Raw genomic sequence first — 15,590 nt, 5'->3', positions numbered from 1 at the left:
TGATAATCCCTTAAAGATCTGGTTTGCATGATCTTTGAGAGAGTCTCATGGCAGTCCATATATTCGGTTGGTCCGAACCTCCCCAAGAGCTCCTTGACCAATTTCCACCATTTTAATTCCCTCCTTTGAGTTCTATAGGTCTTCCTCATCCATTGCAACCATTGGTTAGCCTCCCTCTCAAGGAAATAGGCGGCACAGGACACCTTAGTATGACCCTCAATGTGATTATGCTTGAAGTATTACTTGGCCCTACTTACCCAAGTGCCTGGGTCATCACCATTGAACTTGAAAAAGTCAATCTTAGGTTTGATGGCTTCCCCCCTTGGCTTTCCATTACGAACACCTCTTCTCTCATCTCGGTTTTCTTCTTCCCTTTCACTTTTCTCGATTAGTTTCTCATCGGAGCTTGAGGAATTTTTATTACATGAATCCGAATCCTCCACCCTCTCATGGTGTTGGCTTCTTCCAGACCCAACGGAACCCTTAGAACTATGGTGTCTCTTGGCCCTTCTTATATGGTGCCTCTCAATGAAAGCACCAATGATGGAAGCCTCGCTCGCGCTTAGGTGTTTAAGGTTGTGTTGGATGGATGAATCAAGGGTTACCTAGGGGCAACACCAAGATCTGAATTGGTTGGAGTATGACAATCAAGACTAACTCAGGCTAGCACTCAATTCTTGGCAATAAGTGTTTAAACTTTTATTGAAAAATAGCATAATGAAAATACAATGCAAAACCCAAATAAATAAGCTAGGGTTCGGCTAGCTCTCCCTCAATCTAGATCTCAATCCAAAATAATTCAAACTCTTAAATCTAAGGGAAACAATCCCTAAAATTAAAGAAATAAATCTACTAATTAACAAATTGGTAAAATCCCTAATTTTTAGAAGCAACAATTCGGTCACTTTCTCCAATCCGCCTTATTCCTAAAATCAAGGGATTTTTCTCATCCCCTAAAATCAAGGGATTTGCCTTGTCCCCTACAATCAAGGGATTTGACTCATCCTCCAAAATCAAGGAATTTGCCAACAAGCCTCATCTCTAAAATCAAGGGATTTGCCAACAACTCGATCAACTTTTAGGTGGCAAGTGGTTGGTCCTTCTTGCATCTCCATCAAGAGGCATAGGGCTTGTTTGGATACTAAGACCATCTCAAAATATCTGTGAATAGTAGTGAAATAATTTGAGTTAAGATGTTTTATTGGGTTTTGGGAAAGGAGAGAGAAAAAGTTGAAAAAGAATATTAAAAAGTTAAAAAATTGTTTGAATATTATTTTTGTTTTGAAATTCAAAAAAGTTGTATTGTTTTTTGTGTTTTGTTTGGAATTTTGGGAAAGTTGTAATGATTAGATAAAAAAGTCATAGATTTGAAATTGAAAAGTATTTTGTATTTGAGTGATGTTTGGAAAAGAAATATTTGAAAATATCTGAGAATACCTTAGAATAGTTGTATTCTCAAATGGGCTCTTTAGGAAATCATCCATGAATCTTTGCAGTGTGGAAAATGATTCATAAATGCCCTCGTATGGTGCATTTGGAGGGAAAGAAATGATTGAAGTTTTGAGAATCGGGAACAGACAATGGAGGAGTTCGAGACTTTCTTTTTCCAATAATCCTCTTTGGACAGCTTTCATAAACTTTAATGGGCTTACTCTCCATGATCATCTTGTATCTTTCCCAATTCCTAGCTTGATGACTTTCTTGTACAGCTTTTGTTGTACTTGGAATGCACCTTTTGCATTTTTTAATGAAATTATTATCGCTTAAAAAAAATAAAAGCATGCATAACCTTAGTAATCAAATTGTGCTATTGTTTTGAAAAGTTGAATGCATTAACAATGTATTGTGTCAATCATGTGCTATACTCCGTACAAATCAATCTCGTAGTAGACTAATGGGGTGCTTGGAGTGCGATATTCCATTTTGATTTCTTTTGATCCAGTTTTTTATGGCCATGGTATGGGCTCCATGCAATTAATTGAGAGGATTATTTTTTTAGGCTGTAGTATGGTTTCTTGCAAGATGGTCCCATACATATCTTATGCATCCTGAAGAAATTAAAGAGGGTAACTCAGCTCATGATCAAGATCATCAGCTGCGTTTGCTGCAGACGAGAAAAGGTTTGCTTAATTTTTTTGGAGAAGGTATTCAAGGCAGACTTGTGCTTGACATTATAGTTCGCATATCTATCACAACACTGATGTCATATCCTGGGGAGAAGAATTTGCAGGTAGCACTTACAGAAGTTTTTTCACCTTGCATTCATTGATGTCCCACTTTTTTTTAGATATTTTATTTTATTTTTTAATCTCCAAGTGCATTCTTGTTTTTATAGTCATGCAAAATACTTAATTTGGTCTCTAAATGGTGCACTCTCTTCTGTCAAGTATGTGGTGGCAGGTGAAATTGTGGGCTCAAACCAACTGGGTGCATGCCCCCAGTAAAAATTAAAAAAATGAAAAAAGAAAAAATAAAAAACTTGGGATGCAGATAGCAGGAAGATGGTTTTATTGATTTAAGAGCCAAAGTATTTCTATGATTTTATATTTGTGGGAATTGTACTTTTGGTCCATTTGGTCTTATTTTTCATTGATTTTGACTTCATATTTTATTTGCTGGTTGTATTAGTTATCTAGTTTGGGCGGTAGTCAAAGCCCACAGAGGCCAGACCATATTAGTAGTCCAAGTTTTGGTAGGATTAATAGTAGTTTTATGCTTTGAATTGAACTAATAGAATAATTTGTTTGTGAGAAATTTTCAGAAAAACTTTGCTTTAAAGGTTTGTATATGATGTAACTCTTTACCCGATGCCAGGGAATGCTAGTTTTGCCATAACAAGATATGAATTGTTGGTTATTCTTCCACTAAATATTATATTTAGAAAGTATAACCATCCATCTCTCAAACAATCACAAAAAGCTGAAACAATATTCCAAACCATAAATTTTCCTCTTTGTTTGATCACTACATCCTAACATTTCCTTGTAGAATGAGAAATCCTTTATTCCCTAATATTTTTCTAGCCTCTTACCACCAAAACCATAGCCCTAGCTATCCCAGCCCCTACAATAAGCTTGTTGCAGCAGACCCATTCCATAAGGAAGATGTGGGGCAATGATAATTTAAGGCATACATAATTGGCTGGTTATTTGTCTAAAATTCTGCATCTCTGCTTTCTTTTTACAGTCTTTTTCTAACCCATTCTGAACCATTAAACTGTACTTATTCAACACTGTAGAGCTACTATAAAATCATTACTTTGTTTAAGCTTTTGCATAAGTAAATATAGACAAGTATCGTTGTGGTGCTGTCCAACATAAAATTTCATATCCAAGCCCTTCGGCATACAGTAACTGAATTATGCGTACTTGATGAATATGACTGTCTAATTTCATTTGCGTATTACTCATCCTAAATTCTAGAAGATATCTGATGCAACTGGAGTTATGGAGTTAAAATAACCTTAAGTTACTTTCCTTATCAGTTATAAATGGTTCTCGTACTAAATTCTAGAATCTATCTGATGCAACTGGAGTTAAACCTTGAGTTACTTTCCTTATCAGTTATAAATGGTTCCTTGATCCTGAAATTTTGAAAATTTATTGATCCATTCTGCTTCATGGTTTTTAAATGATTAAAACATTTAACTAGTAAATTTTAGTTTGGGTGTTCAATTTCCTGTCACATAAAAAGTATTGTTGGTGTCATGTTTTGTTTTATGTTGACAGGCACTCACCTGTTACCGGCTACTTCATGCACTTGTTCAGCATAAACATATATGTGTTCACCTTTTTTCACTGGTAAGTCACACAACTTCATGTATTTCTGAGCGATAGAACTTTCTTTTTATTTAAAACTTACAGCCTGTCATTGCATTTTAGTGCCCTTACCGCATTTAAATGTATGCCATCTTCTCTTTTTTCCTTGTTTGTAACTGCTACTTAATTGAATAATCCATCCCCATTTTACTTTTACTGATATGGTCCACATGTCGGCAAAGAAAGGATTTTGCATTAAGTTGGCTGTCTGTCTGAAACTTCCTTCCAAAACTAATAAACCCTGAAGTGGCACAAAAAACTTCATGTTACTGATTTTAATATACATTACTTCAGCACCATTCAACTTTGTCTGTCTTGTAAAGGAAGCCCATATATTTACAGTAGTCACTGCTTTTATTTGTAAAATTATGTCTGATACTGCAGAACATGCCATAACTTGGGGTGTGCCATGGGCCGTGATAAGTCTTTTTTTGTTTGGATGATGGGCATGATAATACCTTATAGAGTGCTCTTTATGGTACTTTCTTATCAAAAAGCATTGTATGATACAGTTGAAACAGGATTCTATGGTAAGAAAAGATTAGAGAGATACAGTTGGGTGCCGTTCAGAACATTTTTCTCCTTGTTCAGTCCCCTAAAAGTCTGCTTGTAACTTTTCCCCTTGTTTAGTATCTTTATCACCAAAGTCGACTTTCAGAAGTTTTGCTGATAATCTTTAAGCGAAGATCTTGAAAACTTTGATTTTTGTAGGATATTATTTGAGTTTTTATTCCTTTTTTTTTCTTGTCAATATAAATTATTTTAGACATGAATTTTTGTTCTTGGGAACCAATATATCTGTGGAAGTCTGTGACTCTCTGAAGTCAACTTTCAGAAGTCGAGTTGGTGCTTCAGCATCCACTTGACATGATATTTTGCTACACAATCAGAAGCAATAGATGATGGATACTGATGACATTGATATATTTATTCTACTTTTTAGATTGTACAAAGGTAATAAGTCAGTTTGTCTCAAGTTCTTGGTATATTCTGTAGGACTCATGGCGCAACCTAGCACATGCTTTTGCTAATGAAAAAAGTTTACTCTTGTTGAATACGGCTCATCAGGTAAGAACTTCATGCGCTTTGACCCAGTGAGATACTTCATTACTCCAATATGTGTAAGTACAATTTGTTAATTGTTACTTATAAAAAAATTGTGTAAGCACAATTTGTTTTGCCTATTTCAGAGGTCACTTGCACAAACACTTGTTCACTCCGCTTCTGGCTTGATGAATTCAGATGCATCAAATCTGTGAGTCTCATTTTTGTTTTTCTGCCTCTTAGGCCCTTTTCAGCTTCAGATTTGATTTGACCATATACAGCCTAATTTATATGTAATTAATCATAAAGGTGCATAAGGGATCTTGTGGGTCATATGGTGACTTGTTTAGGAGAATTGTCTGGCAAGGATGACTTCAAAATTGTTGCTCAACAACCAGATATAATACTCATGGTGAGGACAGGAAACCGTCTAAATTCTTCTACTCTTTTGTTTTGGAGAGCAATAATTTTTTTTCATAACAGCACAGACATCCTGTAGGTCAGTTGCATGTTGGAACGGCTTCGTGGAGCTGCAAGTGCCTCAGAACCTCGGACACAAAAGGCAATATATGAGTTGGGTTTATCAGTTATGAACCCAGTTCTGGTTCTTCTGGAAGTTTACAAACATGAGGTGAGGTGTAAATATTATCCTCTCCCCCCCCCCCCCCCCCCCTTCTCTTCTCTTAAGATTGTAGAAAAATAAATGTGACAACCCCACTACACAGGAAATACAGAAGCAGTACACAGAAAGAAAAAAACTAAGATCTAAACTTACAAAGTAGGAAAAATAAAACCCCTATCCCTCACTTCCAATTAAAAAACAATCTAAAAACTAATGATTTCAGTTCAAGTAAGGATACTCCCCGTCAGAAGTCCTAGCGTTTTATGTTTCACCAAATACCATTACAGCTAATGATCCCTCACCAAATGAGGCATAATCCATAAATGCAAAATAACGAGACAACTACCTACCAAAAGCAGAATACAGGTGTTCGGTGTTCAATTGTATTTTTACATATCCGTGTATTCCTTAATTATAGGTCAGCTTCTTAGCATGGTTTTGGCTTTTCTCAGACAACTATTTCCTTGAATAATTTAAAACAACAGAACACAGTTTACACCACATGCCTTTTATGATGAGATTGTAGTACATATAAAACTTACATATGTGATGAATATACAGGTCCTCATATATCTCTAGCTGTTGTATGTTCTTAATCTTTTTTTACCAAGCATGGCTCCGTAAACTATTTTTACAATCTACCTTGCAGAAATTGAAGTTTACTGCCATCAATTCTCTTAAGCGATTTTAGTAATAAAAAGAAATTCTGTAAAGAAATTTTTTAATCTCTTTTGCATGTTTAAAATTTGAAGTACTCAAAATTAATTTACAAGAACCAAGTGCATTTTGCCTGTTGAAGTGTAATCCTTATTCATATGTATGCTTCTGACATGTTGGGGTCCACTCATCTATACTGATCTGTAATTTTTGCTTAGTCTGCAGTTGTTTATCTGCTACTTAAATTTGTTGTTGCCTGGGTAAACGGACAAATTGCTTTCCTAGAGGCTGGTGAAACTGCTGTAGTTGTTGACTTCTGCATGCGTTTGCTTCAGCTGTACTCATCGCACAATATTGGCAAGGTAAATCTTTTATACACTGTTGAGCTGTGTCATTGATAAACTAATAGACTCTTACAAGGAGGGGTAAAAAATAAGTTGGTTAAGTGAACCAGAATTCTTGTTTTCCAGATATCACTAAGCCTTTCAAGCAGCTTGCTAAGTGAGGCAAAGACCGAGAAGTATAAGGATTTGCGTGCTCTTCTTCAACTCCTTTCAAGCCTTTGTTCAAAAGATCTGGTATACGTTTGACTTTTGAAATTTACTTTTTAATCTTGGAAATGGTATCAATTACTTGAACGTTTTAAATTAAGCATATTGGGTAACGATGGATATTTCAGATTGATTTTTCGTCAGATTCTATTGAGACACAAGGCACAGATATATCTCAGGTAATATCATATAGCAGTTAAGCTTATAGATGGCGTCTGACGAATTCCCCAACAAGTATAAAATAAAATAATAAAAATATAAAAACAAAAATTCTAATGTAGTGATATTGCAGGTTGTTTATTTTGGTCTACACATAGTTACCCCTCTGATATCTTTGGATCTGCTGAAATACCCCAAGCTCTGTCATGATGTAAGCATGTGTATGAATCAGGAAACAGAAAGATCTGGTGTAATTTTGGATACTGATATATGGTACATTCTTGTGCAGTTCTTCTCTTTGCTATCCCATCTCTTAGAGGTCTATCCTGACACAGTTGCACAACTAAACAGCGAAGCCTTTGCTCATATACTTGGCACTCTCGATTTTGGTCTTCACCATCAGGTAAACAGAAGCATGCTTTATCAACTATGATATTGGAGAAATAAATAAGTAAATAAAGACTCTAATGTGAATTGTGTAATGTAAATAATGCTCTACATATCTTCATGTTGATGTATTATTCGAATTGTGGTAATTATCTCGAGCATCACAGCCCTCATGGACTTGCACTTAATGGGTGCTTTAGGGCCTGTTTGGGAACACAATTGTTCTCTAGTATTCTTAGATATTCTTAAATATTTCCCTTTCCAAACATCACTCAAACACAAAACACTTTTCAATTTTAAATCTTCATATTTTTTATTTAATTATTACCTAATCACTACAACTTTTCCAACTTCCAAACTAAACACAAAAAATAATACAAAATGTCAAATTTAAAAAAAATAATATTTATTTAGCTTTATAATAATTTTATTCAACTTTTTCTCTCACTTCCCAAAACCCAATAAAATATCGTAACTTAAACTATTTCACTATTATTCACAGGTATTCTTAGTGTCCAAACGAGCTCTTAGTGTCCAGTGTTCCTAGTGTTGGAGAGGATAGGGAGTTGTGACCTTTGGTGGTGTAACACCATTTCCACAGGGATAGGAATTGTACATATTCACATATCACCTGAAGAGATCCATAAATGAAAATACCTCAAACAATACTTCATTATTTTAAAATAGTAAATCAAATGGTAATAAAATCAGATTGTGGCAAGTTTAAACAACTGAAAATAAAAAAATGCTTTAATGCCCCTACATCATTATAACTCAAAGCTATTGCTGCGTTTAACATAAAAGAATAGCTGAACCAATCGGATTCAAGGTAAGGAAGGCAATTTCAAGTTTAGAAGCAATTTTGAGGGAATGCTACACTAAACTTGTTCAAAGGTTTGCAGCCATCAAATCACTTATAAAGTTTGGTAACAAGTGCTGTAGGAGTGTAAATATAGGAGGAAAAAAATGGTTAGTTGTACTGATTTCAATGTTGTACAGAAATCAGGGATTTTTAACAGTGAAATCAGGGATTTTTCTCATTAGAGGTGAAAAAATTTTGTTTTTCACTTGCGAAGCACTGCTGGCAGCTCTGAGAAGTAGTATTTTAGGGCTTCAAATTTAGGGCCTTTTATCTGTACAGCAACAAAAAGGGAGGTGCATTGCTAATGATTTGGAAATTTTTGCACCAATAGGTCGCAGCAGGGTGCTAAAGCAAGAATTTCCTCTTTAACAAGTTTTTAGGTCATGGAATTAGGGCAAACATACAAAGGATAATTTTTTGTTTATATGTAAAATGCACAAAGGATAAATTCTTTGGTTTATTTGCAGGAAACTCTAAAAATATAAAGAGTTTTGTTGAAATTCTTACCAAAAGGTATTGATTAAGAATTGGACGGCAAGCGACAGTGTCTAGAGATGAGTTTTAAGACAATCTCCATTGGGTACCCACTAGTCACAGCCAGTAGAAGGTGGTGTTGTGGTGATTAGAAGCGAGGAGAGATAGGGTTACCACCAATAATCAAGCTGTTGGAATGCCAGCAGTGATTTCCCTATTGGAATTGAAGTGTAACTTCTTATTTCACTCACCCTCTCGTGGTGGCAGCAAGAGAATGAGGAGCTGAGGATTGAGCTTCTGATTTTGGGACCTCAATTCTGCACAAACAGAAAAGAGGAAGTCGGCTGCTGTCAATCAAACATGCATCAAGAAAGGTGTTCCATTTAAGGTTTATTGTGTGCCTATCGCTGCTGCAGACTTGGAAGATGATTTCCAACCTCCACCTTGATTTGTTTATGAATAATCAGAGGAGGATGGCTGGAGAGGGCTGGCAGACCTGGGAGTGGCTTCCTATACTTGAGGAAAACGTGCTTAATTTATTGATGGAAGTTTTAAGGAGAAAAAGGGTTGAGGGGCAGGGTGTTTAAGAGGGGATTAGGGATTTTGGAAGAATTAGGGCTCTTGACAGCCAATTGCTGGGTTTTCTTAAGGAAAAAGTGCAATGTAAATCATTTCCGAAATCCCCAAGGGTTTTGGAACTTTCAGGGCTTCTAGGAGACTTTTTTTGTTTTTTGTTTTTTATAAGTAAGAGATAAATATTATTGATCTGAATGAAATAAGCATAGCTTGTGTACACAGGAAGTATACATAAGAACACCTAAATACATGCCAAGAGTGATGAATTGAAGACAGGAAATCATGAACGATGTTCCCATTTAGTACAATAGCGGAAAACCAAAGCAGTAAAGTGTGAAGAAAAAAGCTCTTCAGCTCCATCACGGTGCGTTCCTTGTCTTCAAAGCAACGCACATTCCTTTCCAACCAAATACACCATATGATACACAACGGGATCATCTTCCTCTACGAGACTTCTAACTTGCTGTTTTAAAATAAACAGAAACCCTAGACTATGTGTGTCTTGGCAGACCTGTAAGTTTGGTTTCTAGTAAGTTTCCTCTTACCCTAATTGCAATTACAATTTCCAGGCTTTGGATACATGGCAGAATGCTTCTTAGGGCCTGAAATCCTAGTTTTTCAGGATTGTTCTTGATTGATAAGTTTTTTTACCTGTACAGGTTTTGATTGAATCCCATTTTTGGCAAGTTTTGTGTATTTGCTTATTTAGTAAATCAGTCCCAACAATAGAACCAATCAGCATTAGATAAAATATCAATCAATAACAAAGAAGAATAACAAGCTGCAGCCCTGTATCAATATGCAATTAAAACCGACAATAAATTTTGACCATGTTAAATTAGTGTTTTTTTTTTTTTTTTTAACATCCTCGTGTATGATGGGGGGGTTGTGTGCAGTCATCCGTCTGTATGATATGACATTGCTTTCTACATGAAACGTGTTTGCCCGCCATCTAAGAAAGTAACTTTGTGTTGTCCTTGTAGGATACCGAAGTAGTTGATATGTGTCTAAGAGCTCTGAAAGCTCTTGCTTCTTACCACTACAATGAGACAGGCAGTGGTAGAACAGGCTTGGGCTTACATGCTTCTGGAATCATGGATCCAGGAGGAAATTTTCAGGAAGGCATTTTGAGCCGGTTTCTTCATTCATTGCTGCAGTTACTCCTTTTTGAGGATTACAGGTGAAGATTCAGTCTCTCTTCATTAAGGTTGAGTATTCATGATGTTCGATTCTTCTGTCTGCATATGTATGCCCATATGTATTGGACACACTCATAGTGATACTGTTGGGGAACAAAGTTTGTTACACAAATTCTTTTGCCTTGCAAATCGAAAAAGAAGGGGAAAAAAAGGGGGAAGAGGGGGCAAAAACCCTCCCGGGGGGGGGGGGGGGGGGGGGGGGGGGGGTGGTTTGTTTATGGGGAAGGGGAACAAAAGCTGCTCTTAGTGCTTGATAAAACAGAAGGGGATATCCCTTCTTCCAATCTCAGTTGTGATTTTTATGTCAAGATATAATTTCAGAAGCGCACAGACGCCTGTCTTATATGCAGACACCCACTTAATAAAGATGGGTTACCTCATTACTCTTTTTTCAGCCTATTATTAAGTTCTCTCGTGTGTATCTTATGATTCAGTCCGGACCTGGTCAGCAGTGCAGCAGATGCTCTCCTTCCTTTGATTCTTTGTGAACAAGGCTTATATCAGGTATTCCCGATTGTGTAATGCTGACAGTCTCTCGCATTGTGGTGTATTTGTGTAGTAGGCTTTTTAATGTATGCTTCTTTGGCTTTCAATGGTCATTTGTGCTTTCATCTAGTTTATTTAGTCCTCCTACTTTTATATTTCATTTTATGTTTCCTTCTCACCATTTTGTTATTTGAAGTATGCTTTCGTATCACATTATGCTTCAAAAAATCTTTGCTTCTTTTCTGTAAATGAAAAGTTAAGATCTGGTTTTTTGGATGTTTTTTCTACCACAAAACGAGGCTGCAACACTCCCTCAACCCTGATGGTCACAAGCAAGCAGCCACATGCTGCTGCCCCTTGCTGAAAACCTCCCATGGCAACAGTGAACTAAACTAGTTATTGGTGGAAATCGAACTCCACTGCGTCTCTGAGCTGTACTCCTCCCCCAGAAGCATTTGATCTTTTAGGTGATGCAGCAACCGTATTGTCCTTCAAATTATGCTCCGGTGAAGAAGGTGGATATGGTGAAAGGGACTGCCCATCTTGATCTAAATCATTCTGTGTTCGCGGTGATCCAGCAACTGGATTTTTCCCTGATTTCCGCTCCAGTGAAGAAGGTGGAGTTGGTCAAGGAGGCTGCCTATTTTATATGAAAAATCTGATAATCTTTGGTATACTTATGGGTTTTTCTCCTCCAAACCCCGAATCTGATAATCTTGGGGATACTTCTGGCTCTCCACAATTTGGTTCCATGCTCTCAGAGACATCTTGGAGCTTGGCGGGCCCAAAATCAAATTCAAGTGTCTTTGCTGAGTGGATCAGCTGTGGTTAGTGAGTCAGTGGTCACACAACTCCCTCTCTTGTCTGTCGTTGACAGCAATGTTGCGTTGGTTAAACCTTAATCATTGTGGTGGCAGCGTTATTGATCATGTCTATGGCTCTCTAGCAATACCCATGTCGTAGTATTATGAGCCAAAGATGGAATGCAACGTGGGGTTGGAAGGTTCAGAGGAGTTGTGGGAAAAGCAGTGAAGCGACCTCAATTTTGAGCTTCAAAACAATTGAAAGAAAAGATCGTTTTAGCAGAAAAAGAAAATATCTGAAAATTTTATAGAAGCATGATTGATGCTATTTTAGAAACTTAACGGACACTCACTTAATGCAAGTCGACAGGGGGACCACATTGAATGCAAACTCAAAATATTTGAGATTAGGGGACAAGGTGGTTGTATTTAGTGGCTTTCCTTAATCCAATATCACCTTTATTAGAGCCACACAATGTTGGGAAGTTGACGCTTTCACGGCATTCTACAATCTTGTATACTCTAGTAAAGTGAGTGGGGGAGGCGCAGATAAGATCTTTTGGCATCCCTCTAAGAAGGGGAAATTCCCCATCCAGACATCCTACAAGTCTCTCCTAATGCAAAACACCAACACATTCCCATGGAAGAACCTTTGGAAGACTGAGGCTTCTTTAGGAGCCGATTTCTTTTTATGGACGGCCTCCTTGGGGAAGATACTCTATTCAGAAATGCCAAATTATTGTTATGGATTAGTTTTGTATGTCTAAAAAATGTGGAAATTCCGTTGACCACTATTACTTCATTGTGAAGCGTCCATGACCCTATGGAACGATATCTTTAGAGTCAAGCTAGCTTAGGTGATGCCAAGAAGGGTGGTTGAGTTTCTAGCAAATTGGAGTGGCATTTGTGGCAACTCACAAATCGCAGCAATTTGGAGGATGATCCTGACCTGTCTTTGGTGGTGCCTTTGGAGAGAGAGAGATGAAAGAAGTTTTGAAGATCGCGACCAATCAATGGACGAACATAGAATGCTTTTCTTTTATACCTTACTCCATTGGTTGATTGCAATATATTTCATGGCATGAATATTCATGAGTCCCTTGTATCCCTACACAATCATGCATGGGTATTGGCTCTTGTATGTCTCTTGTACTTCAACTATGCCTACTTTCTATCACCAGTAAAATTCTTATTTACCAATAAAAAAATGTGATGAAGTTGATGATATCATTATGGCATTCCGCCTCTCAGTTTGTTTTTTCGTTGTCAAATGTTCTATGAGGGATTGACGTGGGGTATTCTATGTTACAGAGGTTAGGCAAAGAGTTGTTAGAAAGGCAGACAAATCCGACACTCAAATCAAGGCTGGCAAATGCATTGGAGTCTCTGACAAGCACAAATCAACTCTCTTCAACCCTTGATCGTATTAATTACCAGAGATTCAGGAAAAATCTTAGTAAGTTCCTAATTGAAGTTCGTGGATTTCTGCGAACCATGTGATATTTCTTATTGTAAAAATATGGAATGTATTTTGTTATATTCTTTCTGTGGTTATCCTATTAAGTTTTTTTTTATTTTTTGGGTAATTAGAAAGTTTTTCCCTTTGCATGAGCATTCGTCTTGTAATTTCTGAACATACTGAGGGCTTGGCATTTTGAACTTTCCATTTCTGAGTCTTGAAAACAGTTTGAGAGTTGAGATGTATTTTCTCCCTTGTACTCCACCCTTTTTTTTTTTTTAATTCATCATTTGAGATTTTATCATTCACTAGTTGACCTACCCAGGAATGAAAACCAACAAAGATAAATTTAGATATTTAAATAAGCTGCTTGGTCTAATCAACTCTTTGAACAGCAAGGTTTGGATTCAAAACTCATTCCAACTCATTTCATTTCATTTAATCATTATAAATTTTACAAATTTCTATACAAAATACAATTACCAATTCAACTCTTGCAAATTCGAAATAAAAATAATATTATAATAATATTTTATTTAATTTTTAACTTTTATTTAATCTCATTTCTTCTCAACTCAGTGTTCAAACCTCCCACGATTGGTTTTTATGTTGCAAAATGCAAGAGCAAAATTAGCTAATCATTAAATTCATGCTGAGTTATGTGCATAATTTTTTATGATGATATTGATAAGTATACATCAGGACAGGTTTGAGGCTTCAGATGAGATACAAAATTCTTATATGAATTTATTTTATCTTATTCTCAAACATAATTTAATTACAAAATTTTCAAAATAATCATTATAACTTTTTCAAACTTTCAAATAAAAAATAATTTCAACTTTTTCAAATCTTAAAAAAAATTATAAAATAATATTCTTATAATATTTAAACTTTATAATATTGTTTTTTCAATTTTTTCTCTTCCTTTTTTCAAAATTCAAGAAGTAGTCAATTCAAACTATTTTACTACTATTCACAAATTAATTATTATTTATAAAATTCTTATCTCATCATATTCCAAACAATAGGATCAATGTTCAAAAACATCTATGGTCTTTGCATTTACGGCTAGCACTTCATTTTGAGACTTATGTGCTGAAACTCCTATCTCATCTTATCTCATCATATTATTATAATTTTTCTAAATTTTTAAATAAAATACAATAAATGATTTAACCTTTTCAAATTCTAAACCAAAAATGATATTAAAAAATAATATTTTATTCAAATTTTATCTTATTTAAAAAATGATATTAAAAAATAATATTTTATTCAAATTTTGTCTTATTTTATCTCATCTCAACTCACTATTCAAATCAAATCTCGTACTATTCACAGTATTACTTCCTCTTCACATGTTGCAATAAAAAAGTATTACATTACTTCACGACGATGGGCCATCCAACGACACCATAATGTTGTAAAGTGCTTATCAAATTTGCAATAATTTAGTAACGTTTATACAATGGTAGTTAATTTAGGAGTAAAAGTAGTAACACAAAATGTATGTATTCCTAGATTTAGATCAATTAAAAGTTTTTCGAATACGGTGGAAGAGAGATAAATACACAAAATAGGCTCTACAATATCTATAGTTTTCCAAGTAAATTTTAAAGTAATACTAAATGCTCAATAAATATTATGAGATTCGCTTTATTTGTTTATTTTTTTATCTTGCTCTAGAGTTTAGATTTTGGGAACTTTAGAGGATCAAAATATTGTATTCCTTAATCAACTAGCCGTTGACGCGTTTTGTAGTCTTCATTCTAGAGAAGGTACATTAAAAATCATGACATCTCATAGACAAATCAGGTTTACCTAGAGATTAATGTCTTATAATATTCCCTTCCTATTTAATCTTTAGGAGATTGGTGGCTGAAATCTTTAATGATGTACTTTTAGTGAGTTGACAGGACTACTCAACAGGTTTCATACGAAATATCAATCCACCTAAGCCAAATGACGCATTTAAGATAAAGTTAATTTGAATTACCTCAAGTATAATAGAATCTCTATAATCTTAAGCTTTTCTCGTCTTACAACCCATGTTAAATTATTGTGATCACACTTTTATGTCACCTAGAAGGTTATTATAATCTCCTAAAATGATTCCACACTTCACGATTAAAAGCTTGAGATAATTGTTCTAGGAAATTTAGAGAGAGAGGAGATGCATTCGTTTGTACGTTCACTCACTTTTTTTTTCTTACACTAAAAAACTGATGTATGTAAGACTCTTTTCTAAGAGTCTTCTTATACGATGGTTAATTAACTTTCCTAAAAGTTAAATTAACTGCTTGTGGTGAGGAGTTAATTGACTTCTTGTAACTTCCCCACCCATGTGGACACTATTTGGGTCATGGAATACTCATTTACTAACATCTCTCACTAATCCACAATGGGTGTCATGCCCAATAACAATCTCCTCCTGATCTCTCATCCAATAATCTCTTATACAAAAAATGAAGGGTGCGGCCTGACAAGAAGACA

At 35.5% G+C, this 15,590-nt stretch overlaps 1 protein-coding gene across 10 annotated transcripts in view; it reads left to right on the top strand.

Annotated features, from left to right (window-relative positions):
* Positions 1-13,342, top strand: part of LOC122274215 (exportin-4) — a 64,055-nt gene extending 50,713 nt beyond the window's left edge. For 4 of the 10 annotated variants that reach the window (XM_043083223.1, XM_043083222.1, XM_043083221.1 and 1 more), the window contains 14 exons: positions 2,000-2,230; positions 3,729-3,800; positions 4,815-4,886; positions 5,009-5,073; positions 5,172-5,274; positions 5,362-5,493; positions 6,360-6,503; positions 6,612-6,719; positions 6,821-6,871; positions 6,985-7,062; positions 7,141-7,254; positions 10,134-10,330; positions 10,784-10,853; positions 12,950-13,342. In XM_043083223.1, the coding sequence (XP_042939157.1) occupies positions 2,000-2,230; positions 3,729-3,800; positions 4,815-4,886; positions 5,009-5,073; positions 5,172-5,274; positions 5,362-5,493; positions 6,360-6,503; positions 6,612-6,719; positions 6,821-6,871; positions 6,985-7,062; positions 7,141-7,254; positions 10,134-10,330; positions 10,784-10,853; positions 12,950-13,138 (1,626 nt within the window). In that variant the 3' untranslated portion in view covers positions 13,139-13,342. Of the gene's footprint in view, positions 1-1,999; positions 2,231-3,728; positions 3,801-4,814; positions 4,887-5,008; positions 5,074-5,171; positions 5,275-5,345; positions 5,494-6,359; positions 6,504-6,611; positions 6,720-6,820; positions 6,872-6,984; positions 7,063-7,140; positions 7,255-10,133; positions 10,331-10,783; positions 10,854-11,134; positions 12,877-12,949 lie in introns of those variants that run through there. The other 6 variants (XM_043083224.1, XR_006228244.1, XR_006228246.1 and 3 more) reach the window with 6 other exon arrangements.
* Positions 13,343-15,590: the final 2,248 nt, after the last annotated feature.

This window comes from Carya illinoinensis, chromosome 8 (assembly GCF_018687715.1).
Source record: "Carya illinoinensis cultivar Pawnee chromosome 8, C.illinoinensisPawnee_v1, whole genome shotgun sequence".
Classification (NCBI taxonomy): domain Eukaryota; kingdom Viridiplantae; phylum Streptophyta; class Magnoliopsida; order Fagales; family Juglandaceae; genus Carya; species Carya illinoinensis.
The sequence above is the reverse complement of the archived record's forward strand: the minus strand, read 5'-3'. Positions and strand labels throughout refer to the sequence as shown.